This window comes from Leopardus geoffroyi, chromosome C2, assembly GCF_018350155.1.
Source record: "Leopardus geoffroyi isolate Oge1 chromosome C2, O.geoffroyi_Oge1_pat1.0, whole genome shotgun sequence".
Lineage (NCBI taxonomy): Eukaryota > Metazoa > Chordata > Mammalia > Carnivora > Felidae > Leopardus > Leopardus geoffroyi.
The window spans coordinates 45,115,638-45,131,654 of NC_059333.1; the positions used below are offsets into that span (position 1 = coordinate 45,115,638).

At 32.9% G+C, this 16,017-nt stretch overlaps 1 protein-coding gene across 7 annotated transcripts in view; it reads left to right on the forward strand.

The window, feature by feature from the left end:
- EPHA6 (EPH receptor A6) overlaps positions 1-16,017 on the forward strand; it is an 868,006-nt gene that overhangs the window by 59,156 nt on the left and 792,833 nt on the right. For 6 of the 7 annotated variants that reach the window (XM_045501713.1, XM_045501716.1, XM_045501714.1 and 3 more), the window contains exon 2: positions 10,832-10,896. In XM_045501713.1, the coding sequence (XP_045357669.1) occupies positions 10,832-10,896 (65 nt within the window). Of the gene's footprint in view, positions 1-10,831; positions 10,897-16,017 lie in introns of those variants that run through there. The other variant, XM_045501719.1, reaches the window with a different exon arrangement.

Below are 16,017 nucleotides of genomic sequence, written 5' to 3' on the forward strand. Positions count from 1 at the left end.
AGTGTCCATCTGTCATTCTTTCCTATATACTGAAGCCACGCTGCTCTTGGCATGGGTCACATTTGTAAATGTTTCATTTATGAACCATTCCTCCTCCTGACTCGTCTGCAGTACAGAAATATGCAACAGAAGATCAGCTGTCTTTACAGTTCATGTGCCTCTAAATCTGGCATCACATTTGCTCTCTCATTTCCTCAGTAGTTTCAGTAGGTAATTGTCCTACATAATTCTCATGACATTATTTATCAAATTTTCCTAAAAAGCTGTTTTATGTATAAATGATACAACAACTGGTTGTTTTAATATTTTATTTTTCTTCACATTCTTCCTGCCCATTTCTCTCATTACAGACTTTTCTCTTCCACAAGCAATACTACTTACTAAAATTCTCAGTACAATTCAATTTAGTGATTCACGAGACAACACACATTCCTTAGGCAGTGAAGGATGGTGAAATTATGGGAAAAGGGTTAAAAATTACATTTTATTTAAATTATTCTTTTACAGCATCTCTCCCAAAATATATTTTATATGAACAGATTATCAAGTTTTATGACATGACAATCATGTTTTATAAGCAGTTGACTGTTTAAGTGTTCATGGATGGTTTAGTTAGCTGCTTTAGAGGAGTCTTCAATTGGCAATTTGGCTGTACCTTTTTTAGAAACTAAAGCGAGTATGGATAATATTTCTGTAAGCAACTGGAGGGAGTAGATGGGGAAATCTAAGAAAGAAAATAAAAACATTTCTCTTAGCTTTCTCTTGAAGAAGACTCTTCGAGTAATCAATTAATAAGAGAAACTCAAAGGGCAAAGAAGAGACAATCATGACCCATGACACGAAAAGCAAACTTTTGTTTGTTACTATTGTTTTTACATGCTAAGTCATACATGCTACCCTAGAAGAGTGGCTAAGACCAGAGTCTGTCAAGAGCCAGGTTAGAGTGGATACTAAAGCTTAGGGAATTACTTGGTTTATGGCAGAGCAATTCCCAACAGTTGGTAGAATAAGAATTATGACTTGGCTAAGTTTACACAAGCACATCATATAATCTAAACAGAGGGTAATTTATTTGAATATGGTAGAAGTTGGAATTTTACACTTGATCTTAGCCAAAAGGCCAACAAGCAATTAGAAATTGGAGTTTTAGGAATTCTTTTGCAATATAGTTCTATGAGAAATTGCTTATGCCGTGTGATTTTAGCTATGCCATGGAAGAGTCCCAAGTTCATTGTCACCCAAAAGGTGCTGTAATCAATTCAAATTTAAGTTGGATAAATTAATAATGTAGGAAGGGATAAGGGGAAATGAGTATTCATAAGCACATTTGTGTGCTATTTTACTTAAGATGTTTTCTTGATATGATGAGTGTGTTCAGTGGGGCAGCAGATTAGAAGGGATAATTTGAACACTGTGCACTGTGAGAGATGAGATTAGATGCACAGAGTTTGGACTGAGAGCAAGCAGCCTAAGGGTACTCTTTGATGAAAGGGTAGGGGTAGGGATGGAGCAGGGAAAAGGACTCCAAAAGGTATGAAAATGTTTGTCTTCTGACAATCTATTCTGTGCTCAAAACAAATGCCTACTTTAACTATATTTTCCCAAAGACCGCTTTGTCCCTTAACCACTTCTTAGAGAGATCATATGTGAGCCTTCTCCCTTACAAAGTAAGCACAATGACTATATAAATTTTGTCCAGTGCCTGCCTTCCCACTAATCCTGCACTATTTTTTCAGTAGTTTGTTAAAAATGTTTTCTCGAAGGCATGAGTTTTTTGCGCATGCTCCTTTCACTCATCTGTTTGTTCCTTTGTTCATTCATTCATGCATTCATTTTATTCAACAAATACATGCGCGCGCACACACACACACAGACCCTGCCCTTGAGGAGCTCATACTATATTGGGAGAACTAATTTTTAAATTGATACTGATAATTATGTCTTGATTTGGCCATAATTTTAATGGAAAAAATGAGAATATTGTCCTTTCACCGTTGTCTAATATGTATATTTTTCAAAATTTTAACAATACAATTAAGATTTTTACTGGATAATTTTTTAAAGCTGATGACTTCAGCTTGGGTTAGTAAATGTTTACTTATAGTAGTGTGTAGTTTAATTTTTTAAATTCATACTCTAAGTAAAACACTATCTCTTCTGAGAAATTTAGCAGATATTTCTTGTTCAGGATTGTTTTGAAGAGTATTCTTCAGGTAGAAAATTACTATTTCCCTTACTGTTGACTACTGGGATATATTTCTACAATCTATTCATTGTTTGGCACTTCTGTAGAAAGTGAGATAAGTTGTCCAATTACAGTTTATGGAGATGTTGATTTGCTATTGGATGTTTACCCTTTTGGAACAACAATTTAATTCTACACATTCTACTCAATAGCTGCCGCCTTTTCTGCACCTTCTGAATAAGGGCATTTTAAGCCTTTTTGCTATTTACATGTTTGAATAAACTATGGCATGTGAGTTGACACAAAAATCCTAACAATGGGAGTGAAAAACATGACATCAGGTATACTCCTTGAGGCTATACATAGTATCCTATAAACTTTCTGTAGTCTGCAATAGCTAATACAGCCTCTGGAATATAACAGCCTCAATAAATGTTTGTTGAAATAATATCAAAATGTCTTAAAGTAAAATCAAGTAACATTTTTATGACTATATGTCCTAATGAAGGAGGTTAAAAATGTTTTACATTATGTCTGTGTAAATGAAATGGAGAAAAAAACCAATATTGCAAAGGGGAAAAAACAAAAACAAAAACAAAAATTCCTTTCCATTTTCCAGGGGAAAAATAAAACTGTTTTACTCATATAATTTTTTCTTAGATTCTAGTAAAAGTCATTTTTTCCTTCTCAGTGCAAAGCTACTGTTGTTTCTTTTTAAAGTAAGGGTTTCAATACTTTATTTAGACTGTTCTTCCATTATGTAAAAGTGGTTTTACATTATTGTATTGTAGATAAGACTTTCAAAAAGTATTCATAATCTATTTTGACCAGAGCTAATAAAATAATATTTAAGTGCATTTCAAACCTTGAGTTTCATAATATTCTTCCAAAAAAATAGAAAGTGTCCAAAGCCCATGGAAGACAAGTGAAAAATATAAGAAAGGAAAGCACTAGAAAGGCAAGAAGCATCTCTGATGCTGTGTAAGTGACGGGGAGAATATTTAGTGGTTTGGGCTAACTGGAGTATATATAGTAAATGTTGTGAGTTTCTGTGACAGATGAGAAGATCAACAACATTTGTTAAATGTATGACTAGCAAATCTAAAACCAAAGCCAAATAGTCTTTTCTACTATTCAATCCCTGTGTAATTGAAAAAAAAAAAATGGAAATAATACAGGTCCTAAACAAAGCTACTTAGTTGATTTATAGATCAAAGTGATGAAGATGTCAAAATGGAAGAATTGTATTTGCTGTTGATTAGGAATCTGTCAAATTTCTTTTCCTTTTTTTTAATTCATAGAAATAACTAAACAACTTGATGGGGAAAGCAGGACTTGTGAGGTGACTCATTGATAAGTCTTAATGACCTTGCTGGAGCCTAGGAATAAACCTGTCATTTGGTGACCTTGTCATGGATCAGATCTATACTTGGGTTCTCCTTGGGTCTTTGGGGTAAACTAGCCCATCTGGATGGCAGGCATTAGAAATTATTTAAGACTAAAGCAAATAAAGCTGTGTCAAGCAGGATAACAGTATAGTTCTTTTGAGCGAAATAGGTGTGGAAGTGATAAGGATGAACACTACTAGTTATATTTTTAATCAAATACTATTGATAAAGTTTTCACTGGCAGTACTTGACTCTAAGGTATAACTTGCCTTCTATATAGCAAACTGGCTTGAATTTTTTTTTTTGCTCTTTTCTCTATTTAAGGTAATAATGAAGGAATAATTTCTCTGATTATTAGAGCTTATTTTTCCATCATAACTAAAAAAAAAAAAAAAAAAAAAAGTGATCTGTTTTCCAGAAGGGACAGAGGCAGAAAGATTTGAACATGCTTTCTAAAAAAGATAACATTTTCTGGAAGAGTAGGAAGTTGAAGGGTATGAATTCAAAAGTTCTAGGCTTGACTTCATCCTATAAATTTGAGAAAGGTGCTTAATATCACTATGTTCATGTTATCTTTCAGATAGGATTTTCAAACTCTCACATTGGGTAGAAAAAACAATCATGAATAATACCTATATTAAAAACAGTTATGGGGCACCTGGGTGGCTCAGTTGGTTGAGTGTCCAACTTTGGCTCAGGTCATGATCTCACAGTTAGTGGGTTCGAGCCCCGCATCAGGCTCTGTGCCGACGTCTTGCTCAGAGCCTGGAGCCTGCTTCAGATTCAGTGTCTCCTTCTCTCTCTGCCCCTCCCCCGTTCATGCTTTGTCTCACTCTGTTTCTCAAAACTAAATAAATGTAAAAACAAACAAACAAACAAAAAAAACCCAGACAGGTAACCACAGAATTAAGAAAGGCATGACAAAACAAAATGCTGTAAGTACACCTAATGAACAAATAATTGTTCTCAGTTTCTAGACAAAAGTAGTTTTGTGAGTTTTAAGAAGGAATGATTCTCTTTGGAAAATGTTGGCTTAAAATAATACCAATACACAAAGGGACATAGGAGTAAACTTAATAATCCTACATTTATTTAAATCAATCTGTGGTTGATTTTTAGGAATTAAATATTGATTTTGACTCTATGTGAGGGTAGATACCCATTGTATACAGATCTGGAAGTTACAGCTGTGATTTTTGTCAATCAGAAATATACGATTATGCCAAAACTGGTAGTTAATGTAGTAATCTGAATGTCAGTTTAAAGCAGGATGTAAACAGGATGACATTCAAATAGACTAGTGCTAATATACACACAGATATATATGCATGTTTATCTATAATTCAAAGTATTCTCTGACTGTATTATATTTGGTCATGATGTCAGAAGTATTCCTTTTGTTTATTTACTAGTTTGTTTGGAGCTATGGGGGGTTGTAGGGTATGTTACAGTCAGTGGAACATGACTGGAATTTACTATGAAAAGCCTCTATTACTATGTTACTAAAAAACTTAGTAACTTACTTTACCTTTCTGGGCTCTATTTGTAAAATAAGGCTCTAAACTGAAGATTATAAGAAGAAATTCCTTTTTCTTTTTCTCATAAAGTCTATTGGAGAAAATCCCAAACTTGTGTTTACTGGTATCTGAACTTTAAAAAATACTGATAAATATTTGGACTCAATTCACATGCCATTAACTTGAATTTTTACAAAAAAATTATCCTAAAAGAATAGCTTAGTGGGTTGATTGATCTCTTCTTTGCCTAATTTGTCAAAATGGCATACAAATAAAATCTCCTCCTTTTTTATTGTACAGTTGGAGTAAAGATGATCTAGCATATATGATAAACCTATATGCTAATTGCTTTAAAACTAATATCTTAAATTCATTAAAAGGGATGTAGATAAAGACTTGATAAATTATTTAAGGCAAAACTTAGCATTGAGCTTTTTTATCTTGGATACTCATCAGTCTCATTTAATTCAGTATTATCAACCTTGCCTTTATCATTTCATATCTTCTTTTAGAACATAATGAAATTTTCTTAAAATTTCCAAAATAATGAGTAAAGGGAGTACTAAAAATTAAGAGATATTTTCAGACAGAAATACAATATGCTGGAAATTTATTTCTAAAGGTTAATAGGAAAATTGCATGTGGTATAGCAAATATATTCTATGCATTATGTTGCTTATTAAACAAAATACACATATTTTCAAAACTTTGGTACCACCAACCTAGTCCTACTTCCATTTATTTTTGCCTTATCCAACTTCTCATTATGATGTGATTAAATAATTATATTTTCATATGTACTCCTTACATAAATAATAAGTATTGTGCTATATTTAAAAGCTTGCAATTAAATTAAAAATAAAAAAAGTATTGACTTTTTACTGAGTTTATGTCGACATCGTGGTTTTTTCCCTGTTTAAGTTTACAGTATTTACACTCTGGTAGGAACTGGATAACTCTTGTTTAAAGCCAGCAGGAGGAGCTCTCACCTTGCTGGGTTCAATGCAATTAGTGAGCCTGAAAAACCTGAATTTGTGGGGTTTTTACATATGAAACAAATAGTAAAATTTAAACATTTATCACGTTTTATGGTATTAAAAATCTCAAAACTCCTTAGTTTTATTTTAGTATCAGTTTATCATTCACTTGTCAGGAATGCAAATTTGGAATTTTACTGTTCTTATGAATTTTTAAAAGGTATGATTGCAGTTTAAAGAGGAAAACAAAGCAATAATATAAATCTTGTTTCTTAAAGCTAATCTGAAATTAAAAAAATTCTAAGGATTTACACTTTTGTAGGTATACATATTTTCCTTTTTTGTTTGAAGTGAGTATACCTCACAGTTTACAAATGCTAATTATCGAGAACCAAGCAGCCTAACATTTTAGAAAGTATATTTATATCAACTAATCAAGTAATTAATTTTCCAGTCTGTGAAAAATAAATCTCTATTGGTAGACTTCAATATTAAGGATTTTTGAACACTCTGCTCCAGTAAACCTCTTGACTTAAATGGCATGATTTGTAGGTAGTACTGGTGAATTTTCTGTAGAGACTATTCATGAAAAACTAGGATAAAAACTTAAAAAGATTTGGGTGACTGGGTGGTTCAGTCGGTTAAGCATCTGACTCTTGATCTCGGCTCAGGTTATGATCTCACTGTTCCTGAGCCCGAGCTCTGTGTTGGGCTATATTGGGCTCTGCACTGAGCATGGAGCCTGCTTGGGATTCTCTCTCTCTCCCTCTCTCTCTCTCTCTCTGCTCCTCCCCTGCTCTCTTTTTCTCACTCTCTAAAAAGTAATCAATAAATTAAAAAAAAAAAAACTTACAAAGTTTTTGATCAGCAAAAGAAATAGTGATGTTTTTCTGCATCTACAGAAATAAAAGAGAGGGAGGCAGACAAAGAAACAGACTCTTAACTATAGGGAACAAATTGATGGTTACCAGGAGAACTGGGGATGGGGATGGGTTAAATAGGTGATGGGGATGAAGGTGTACTTGTAATGAGCACTGGAAGTGTTGAATCACTGTATTGTATACCTGAAACTAATATTATGCTATACGTTAACTGAAATTTAAATAAAAACTGTAAAAAAAGGTAAGAAAAACACTTAAAATTGAAAGACTTTAAGTGTTTTACAAAGGACATTCTAACATCACTGTCCTTGGTTTGAATCCAAATCTGTCAGTTTGTGATATAAAGGAAAATTACTTAACCTTTTTGAGGCTCAGTATTCTCATTTGTAAATTGAGCATTTAGAAAAAGACACACCTTCTAGGACGATGTGGAGATTACTTGAGGAAGAAAATACATAGAAACTTCTTCCAACAGTGACTGTGAATTAGTATCATTATTTTTCTTGCCTTCAGGGAAATAATGATATATTTAAAAAATATAAATGTTCTAGATGAGGGGTGCCTGGGTGGCTCAGCTGGTTGAGCAGCTGACTTCGGCTCAGGTCATGATCTCGCAGTCTGTGGGTTCGAGCCCTGCGTCGGGCTCTGTGCTGACAGCTCAGAGCCTGGAGCCTTTTTTGGATTCTGTGTCTCCCTCTCTCTGACCCTCCCCTGTTCATGCTCTGTCTCTCCCTGTCTCAAAAATAAATAAAACGTTAAAAAAATTAAAAAATAATGTTCTAGATGAGTAACATTAAACTTTTGTGTATCCCAAAGTGCATACTGGTAGTAAATACTTCTGAATTCTTTATAATAGTGTATATCAAAAATGAAAGTAACTTTCATTTGATAATGAGGTAAACTTACAGCTTTGAATATTATTATAATGATATATTTAGCTTCTTTCTCTAATAAATGAGGTTATTTTTGTTATACTGAATGAACCCAAATGACATCAAATATCATTTTATGTATTTGCGTGTGTGTATGAGAATGTGTGTGTGTGTGTGTGTGTGTGTGTGTGTGTGTGTGACCATTAGCTAAGTCTATTAATTCATTAGGAGTTAGAAAACAGTATAGCCTAGTTCAGCCATTCCTTCTTCATTTATTAACTGAACTACTTCAATAAGAGCAATGTTCCTTCTTTAACTGTTTTTTTATTCATAAGTAGTTTATATAGCAAAAGCAAAATAAGGGTGCCTGGGTGGCTCAATTGGTTGAGTGTCCAATTCTTGGTATCAGCTCAGGTCATGGTCCCAGGATCATGGGATCAAGCCCTGTGTGGGGCTGTGTGCTGAGCATGGAGCCTGCTTAAGATTCTCTCTCCTGCTCTTTCACTCTCCCCCACTCACGTGTGTGTATGCACTCTCTCTCAAATAAAAAATAAAGAAATAAAGAAAAAAAATAAAATGTTTTATTGTTTTCATATTAGTTACCAGTTTTTAAAATAATGGTTTCCTAGTATTCTATAAAAGTTGTCAGTAGGTATATTTTATCATTATGAATGCATGGATTTTAGCATATTTGAAGTGTTTCAGTCCCTATAGTCATTAACCTTGTGTATGATCAGATTATCCATTTTGGGCCAGTAGAAGCCTATCCAGGTTGGTTCCCAAGTCTTTTTGACACAACTCTAGTAAAACATTGATATCTTCCTTGATTTCTGTATAAGGATTACAAAACATCACTAATGAAGTAATTTCACACACACACACACAAAAAAAAAAATAAATTGAACTTCAGTCTGATCAAGTTACTAAATATATCTACCAATTTAAAGAATACAAAGGGAATGGGGGGCATGTTCAATGATATCTTACAATTAGAAAAATCTAGAATATAGGACAAAATAACCTTTTTTTTCCAGTAAATTTGATTTCAAGTAATGAAAAAGATAACTGGCCAGGCATTAAGGAAATATATTAAAACAACAATGAGATACCATTATACACCTGTTGGAATGCCTTAAAAAAGACCTGGACAATACCAAGTCCTGCTAAGGATATGAAGCAACTGGAAAACTGGTATTCTGCTAATGGGAATTTGAAACGTCATAGCCATTTTGTAATACAGTTGGACAGTGTCTTCAAAATGAGGATTCTCCATAAACCCAGGAATCCCTATTTACCATGGGGAAATGAAAGCATAGGGTCATATAAAAACCTGTACATGAAAGTTTATAGTGGCTTTATTTATAATGTCCCCAACGGGAAATAACTCACATTTCCATCAAGTAGGGAATTCCATACAATAGAATACTTTTCAACAATAAAAAGGAACTATTGATACATACAGCAACATAGATGAATCTCAAATGCATTATGCTACAAGAAAGAACCAGTCTTGAAAGACCCCATGCTATACTATTTCATTCATTTGACATTTTGGAAAAGGCAAAATCATAGGGACAGAAGTTAGATTAGTAGTTGCCAGGGACTGGGCTGTGGAAGGGATTAGCCATATTGGATAACAAAGGAAGTTTTGGGGGTGATGGAAATATTCCATAGCTTGACTGTAGCGGTGGTTACATGGATGTGGGTGTTTGTCACAATTCATAGAAATGTACATTTAGAAAGGGTAAATTTATTGTAAGTAAATCATACCTCAGTAAATCTAACAAAAAAAGTTAATGGGATAAAGTGTAGATTAAAAAACGAAAGTAGGGGCGCCTGGGTGGCTCAGTTGGTTAAGCGTCCGACTTCAGCTCAGGTCATGATCTCGCGGTCCGTGAGTTCGAGCCCCGCGTCAGGCTCTGGGCTGATGGCTCAGAGCCTGGAGCCTGTTTCCGATTCTGTGTCTCCCTCTCTCTCTGCCCCTCCCCCGTTCATACTCTGTCTCTCTCTGTCCCAAAAAAATAAATAAACGTTGAAAAAAAAATAAAAAAAAAATAAAAAAACGAAAGTAGATTGTCAACTCAGTGTAATGAATAGGACTTATTTAGAGCTTGATTTTTCTATTCAAGTAAGTTAAGACAATAGGGATATTAAACACTGGATATTTGATGGCATTAAGGAATTACTACTTATAGTAATGAATTAAGATACTGTAGCTATATAAAGAGGAGTCTTTATCTTAGAAATATATACTTAAATTTTTATGGATGTTACTGGAATTTGCTTCAAAGAAATACTGCAGTGGGAGAGACTAGATAAAAACATGTGGATGAAGTAAGATTGGCTATAAATTGGTAATTATTGAATCTGGATGATGAGTACATGAGGGTTCATTTTACTGTTTTCTCTACATTCTAAAATATGTTTGAGAATTTTCTACAATAAAATTTAAATAATTGAAGCTTAGTTCTACAAACATATGTTTAATGAATTGATTTAAACAGTACTGAAAGAATATTCTGCAATGACTAATGTTACTCTGTCAAGGCTGTGTCCCTAGAATACCTCCCACTATGGGAACAGTAGGCAGAGCTCATATTCTGAGAATAGGGGAGGGAGGAGGGGGGATGAGGAGCCTACAGTTGCCTGAGTCCAGCTCGAGGGTCAACTGACAGTCACATCCTCTTGATTACCTCCTTCAACACTTGTCAATTTTAAAAGTCAGCTATTAAAAATAACTTAATTCTGTTATTCAGTTATCTGCCTTATTTAGCATTGTTAAACACAAAATACATATTTTGAAAATGAGTTAGAACTACTTTATGTTATTTTATTATTAATATTATATATTAGAATTTAGTATACATAGTTAATTTTAAAGTAAGTAATGCAATTTATTAAAGCTAATGCAATGAATAATAGTAAAGGTAGTTGACATTAATGATTTAAATAACATTTTTTCATCAATTTGAGATATTCATGTAAGTTTTTTTTTTTTAATTTAATTCCAGTTGTGTTGCTTGATACAACAACTGTGCTGGGAGAGCTAGGATGGAAAACATATCCATTAAATGGGGTAAGTTTAATTATGTTTTTAAAACTTTCATCCTTACTAGGTTTAGAGTTTGTTATAATAGTTAAAGGAACAGTGAATTTTGGCTCTAGTTACCATGAATTTTAGCACATAACTAAAATCTCTTAGAAAAGATTAAAATACAATTAGAATTGGTAACCAATGAGAATGATGTATACAAATATTTGCTTTTCTTTAAATTTTCATTATTCTTTAATACAGTGTTTATATAATATTAGACTGTCTCCCCTATAAATATTTTTTTCATAGAAAAAAATTCTATGTATAAGAGTTTTTTGTATATAGGTTTATTAAATTTGGTAACCTCAGTGAGTATTTGTCCATAAACAAACTTTAGATTGTTATAAAAGAAGTGGATTTTACAGATATTAACAATTTATTTTTTATTAAAACATATGAGTGTAATAAAGCAGCGTATGTTTTTGAACTTGACCAAAAGAAACATTATGATTAGGTTTTGTTACCTGAGAGTAGTTGCTTTTGAAAGGCATGTGTAATTTAAAGATGTGTAATTTACAAACTAATTTTTCAAGTACTGATATCACTTCAGCTGTGGTTATAATGGACTTTTTATGTGGTTTAATATATTTTGCACGTTTTCACATTGCCATGTGTTTCTACTTCTTTTTTAATTTTCACTCTTATGTGGATCCTGACAAACTTAACAGAAGACCATGGGGTAGGGGAAGGAAAAAAAAAGTTAGGGAGGGAGTCAACCCATAGGAGACTCTTAAAAACTGAGAATAAACTGAGGGTTGATGGGGGGTGGGAGGAAGGGGAAAGTGGGTGATGGGCATTGAGGAGGGCACCCGTTGGGTTGAGCACTGGGTGTTGTATGGAAACCAATTTGACAGTAAATTCCATATTAAAAAAATTGTTTCAAGTAAAAATAAAAGTGTGGTTTGTGAAGCTTTTTATCTAGATTTTGCCTAATTAAGGAAAATTTATAGTAACAGAGGTAGTCAACAGTTATTCAGGTGTACTTGGGTTAGCTTTTCTTCCTTTTTTTTATAAATTGTATTTTTCTCATTCATCAGATTCTTAGTTGATACTTTTACATTGTTTTCTTTTTTCCATTACATCTGCAAATTTAAATTTGAAAGGAGAAGTTGACTGAAAAATGTTTTATTTTTAGAATCATTCAAATATTGCTGTTTGAATTTGACTTTTTATATAAATACTCATTAAATGTGTATTTTCAAGTATACATTTCTGTAAAGAGTTAACTTTTCTGTCTTTGTTCAGCAGGCTTTATGTTTCCTTAGATTTGTTTGCTTTATAGACTGATTTTATTTTTTTTTGAAATTTTCCTTTTATTTTCATAGAGCTCTCATCAAACTATTCCTGAAAACATATCTTTGAAACTATATTTGTACATTCATCATATTTTTAGTAAACATCAATATTTATTGATTGTATTAAACATGTTAAATTTATTAGTTACTTTCAAGGAATGAATGATTTTTTTTCTAAAATACTCCTCCAAGATATATACATATCTGTGTTCTCAGTGTACAAAGTAATTTATAAGAACGTATAAATCCTTAAAAAGTTTATGAGAATTATTTTTCCATTGTTGAAAAAAAATGACAAAAAGTTTAGTGATTATATTATCACTCACCTCATGGAGTCATAGCCAAAGAATCCTGTGAGGAACAGCAGTTACACCCCTGCTGTCGTGATTGTATTTGTCTTGATCAGGCTGTTTCAAAGCAAACTGGTAATGAGGAGACACAGGGACTTAGTTACAAGTAAACTTACTGTAAAGAACTATTGTTCTTACAATGATCTTGTAATAGGTGTTATGAAAGTGAGATTTTTTTCTACTATATCTAGTTTATTAGTTTCGAAGAGAAAGGGCAGAATTGTCTGAAAAGTAATGCTTACTCCATAGTTTTCTATTTGCAGACACTGCACTAAGAATTTTACATTTTATTTCCATAGTAGCCTTATGAGGTATATCTGAGTTCTGGTTCCCAGTTGGAGAAACCTCTTCTTAAAGAGAGTAAGGAACAAAAAATACCAACAAGTTATAGGCTAAATCGTGACTGATGGGATTTATTTCAAAATAAATTATTTCTACTAAAGCCTATATCTTTATCATGGCACTGGTAACAGAGAGGAGCATTGGAAACTTCATAAAAGGCCGATTAATTATGTTGATATTTGCATAATTGATTAAGATTTCTTTTCTCCCCTTGCCAAACATAGTACTTGACTGAGATGAACATTTTGGACACCAGCCATGGATTTGCAGGAGGAAAGAGAGAAAGGAGAGGAAGGAGACAATAGTAGAAAATATGTATGATAGAATAAGGTGGAAAAGGGAGAAATGGTTAACATTTATCACGCATTTACCATATGCTAGTCTTTGTTCAAAGAAGTTTATTCACATGAGTCCTAGAAATCAAGAATCATTTTACTCTATTGAAACATACGGAAATTGAGACTCAAGTACATTAAATAACCTTTACAAGGTCACAGAGCTAGGAATTAGTGCAGTGAAAATTCTAAGCCAAACAGATCCTAATTTTTAACACATATATGTTATTTGTTAAAGGAAATCTATTTCCTTTAAGATTCTACCTTGTAAATATAAAGACCAGTGACCAATATGTGTAAACTACAGAGGGAAAGGTAACACAAGGATTCAGGCATTAACACATAAATTGAGTACTCAATTGCCTTGGAATGTCACTGTTGGAATGATCTATATTACTTTTAGATTATCCCTCAAATAATAATGCATATATGGAAAGTGAAAGCAGTAGGAATAATTGAAAATGAGAGTATATGGACATAGTTTATAATAGGTGCATGAATTAGAGGAAACAGATTAATCAAGGGATACAATAAAATGGATAGATGACTTAAGTAAGTTTTAAAGAACATATATAGCTTCAATTTCTCTTTTAATGAAGGGTGTATATTACTGACAAGAATGGAGTTTACTTAATGCTCTTGATAGGTAAAAACAAGTAAGGAAATAATCAAGAAGGATGAAGAACTTTGAAAAAGGCTACTAAAGATGGCAAGAGTGAAAATCATTTAGACATCAATAATAGTCAAAAAATTAAAAACCTATAGAAACTGTTAATCAATTTATAACATTTAAACTACCATTTATATCTGTATATTAAAATTATATCTATTTGAAATTGTATGACTTTTTTTCAGGTTGTCACATTTATTGAGCCATGCTAATATGAATGGTCACTTTAACTAAAATTGACTTTTTTCACTAAAATTGACTATTTAAGTTGATTTTACAAATATGCCACAGGTAGAAAAGACAGCTAGATGTTAAATTGGGTAATTTTATGATATCAAGTGTAATTGGTATTTCTCTAAATGAAGTATTTTCTAGGAATAACATTTTAATTGATCATTTTTTTTTCTTTTTTTAAAATGATTATTTATATTTGATAGAGAGAGACAAAGTGTGAGCGGGGAAAGGGGCAAAGAGAGCAAGACACAGAATCCAAAGCAGGCTCCGGGCTCTGAGCTGTCAGTATAGAGCCCAACATGGGCCTTGAACCCATGAATTGTGAGATGATGATCTGAGTTGGATGTTTAACCAACTGAGCCACCCAGGATCCCAGATAAATTTTTTTTTCTATAAAGACTTGAACTAAGAGATATTTTTGAAATTATATACTATTTATATAAAATAATGTGATTTAATAAGTTATTTAATAGATTTTTTTTTCTTTTTACTTAGAATAGCCATCCCACCAGTAGTATCATGCTAATGTGGTTACAGGAGTAGACATTTGCAATGTTGTAAATACAACCATTACTGGTTATTTGAGTAGTAGGTAAGCACCTCTGTTTACAGAATGTGGAAGATAGATGAGTGAATAGTCTTGAGCAAATGACCTTTAGGCTTGCAAAAATGAAAAAAAAATGTATATATTTGCTGAAATGCTTGCTTGTTAACTCACTTGTACCAACATTTAAAATATGTGGTGTCCAGGATTCAATTTAAATTTTTTAAATGTTTATTTATTTTTGAGAGAGAGAGAGACAGAGCATGAGCAGGGGAGGGACAGAGAGAGATGGAGACACAGAATCCGCAGCAGACTCCTGGCTCTGAGCTGTCAGCACAGAGCCCAACTTGGGGCTCGAACCCCCAAGCTGTGAGATCATGACCTGAACTGAAGTCGGATACTTAACAAGCTGAGCCACCCAGGCGCCCCCAGAATTCAATTTAACAAACTTTTCATTTTATGCTCTTTGTGCCAAGTACCCCATTAGGGTGCTTAAAAGTATGCTTACATAACTTGCGGAGTCTTGGAGTATAGAGCTAATTCTGCACAATTAGAAGGCCAAAGAGTGTCTTCAGGTAGTTTTGAGTAATGGTTTGTGAAAGAATAATAAAAGGAGGGATTAATTCTGGTCAGAAAAAATGGTAGTAGGATGTGACATCAGCTCTTTCTTATAAACTGTGAAGGAATCACATATGGGCTGGATAAGAGGGTGGAAAGCATCTGTTAGGCAAAAAGAATAACTTGAGGAAAGGCACAGAATTCTCAGATGTGTGTGCATTATGTTATAGGAATGTTGAGAATAATTTGTGTGGTTGGGTGAAGGGTTTTGAGAAAAGGAGACTGTGATGATAGGCTAACCATATTGTGGGAAACTTAGAATTTCAGTTTCTTAACTGATTTAGATAGTGTATGTCTCACCCCCAGTAAATAGAAGTAAAAGTAAAAATGTTCTGGATTCAGTTAAGCAAACAAACAAAAATTCATAAAGCTTTCTTTTGTTTTAGATAATAACATAGACCCTTGGAAATGAAAGGTAGGCACCTTAGAAAATTGTTAGGAAAGGATGTTCAAAATATAGACAATATGACATTATTGATATATTGAGAACAGAGTACAATTGAATAGTTACACTTGTATATATGCTGAAGCTTGGTTTTAGAAAAGAATGAATACATCAAAGATTTTGGTAACCAGTGGTTGCAATTTTAACACTATGCTCTCAGTGTCAAATGTCAAAATTTTATGTCTACATAATTTAACAATCTTAAGAACTTTATCCTGTAAGTGTCCCTTCCATCCTTAATCTGTCAGTGTATTACACTAACATAGTAAA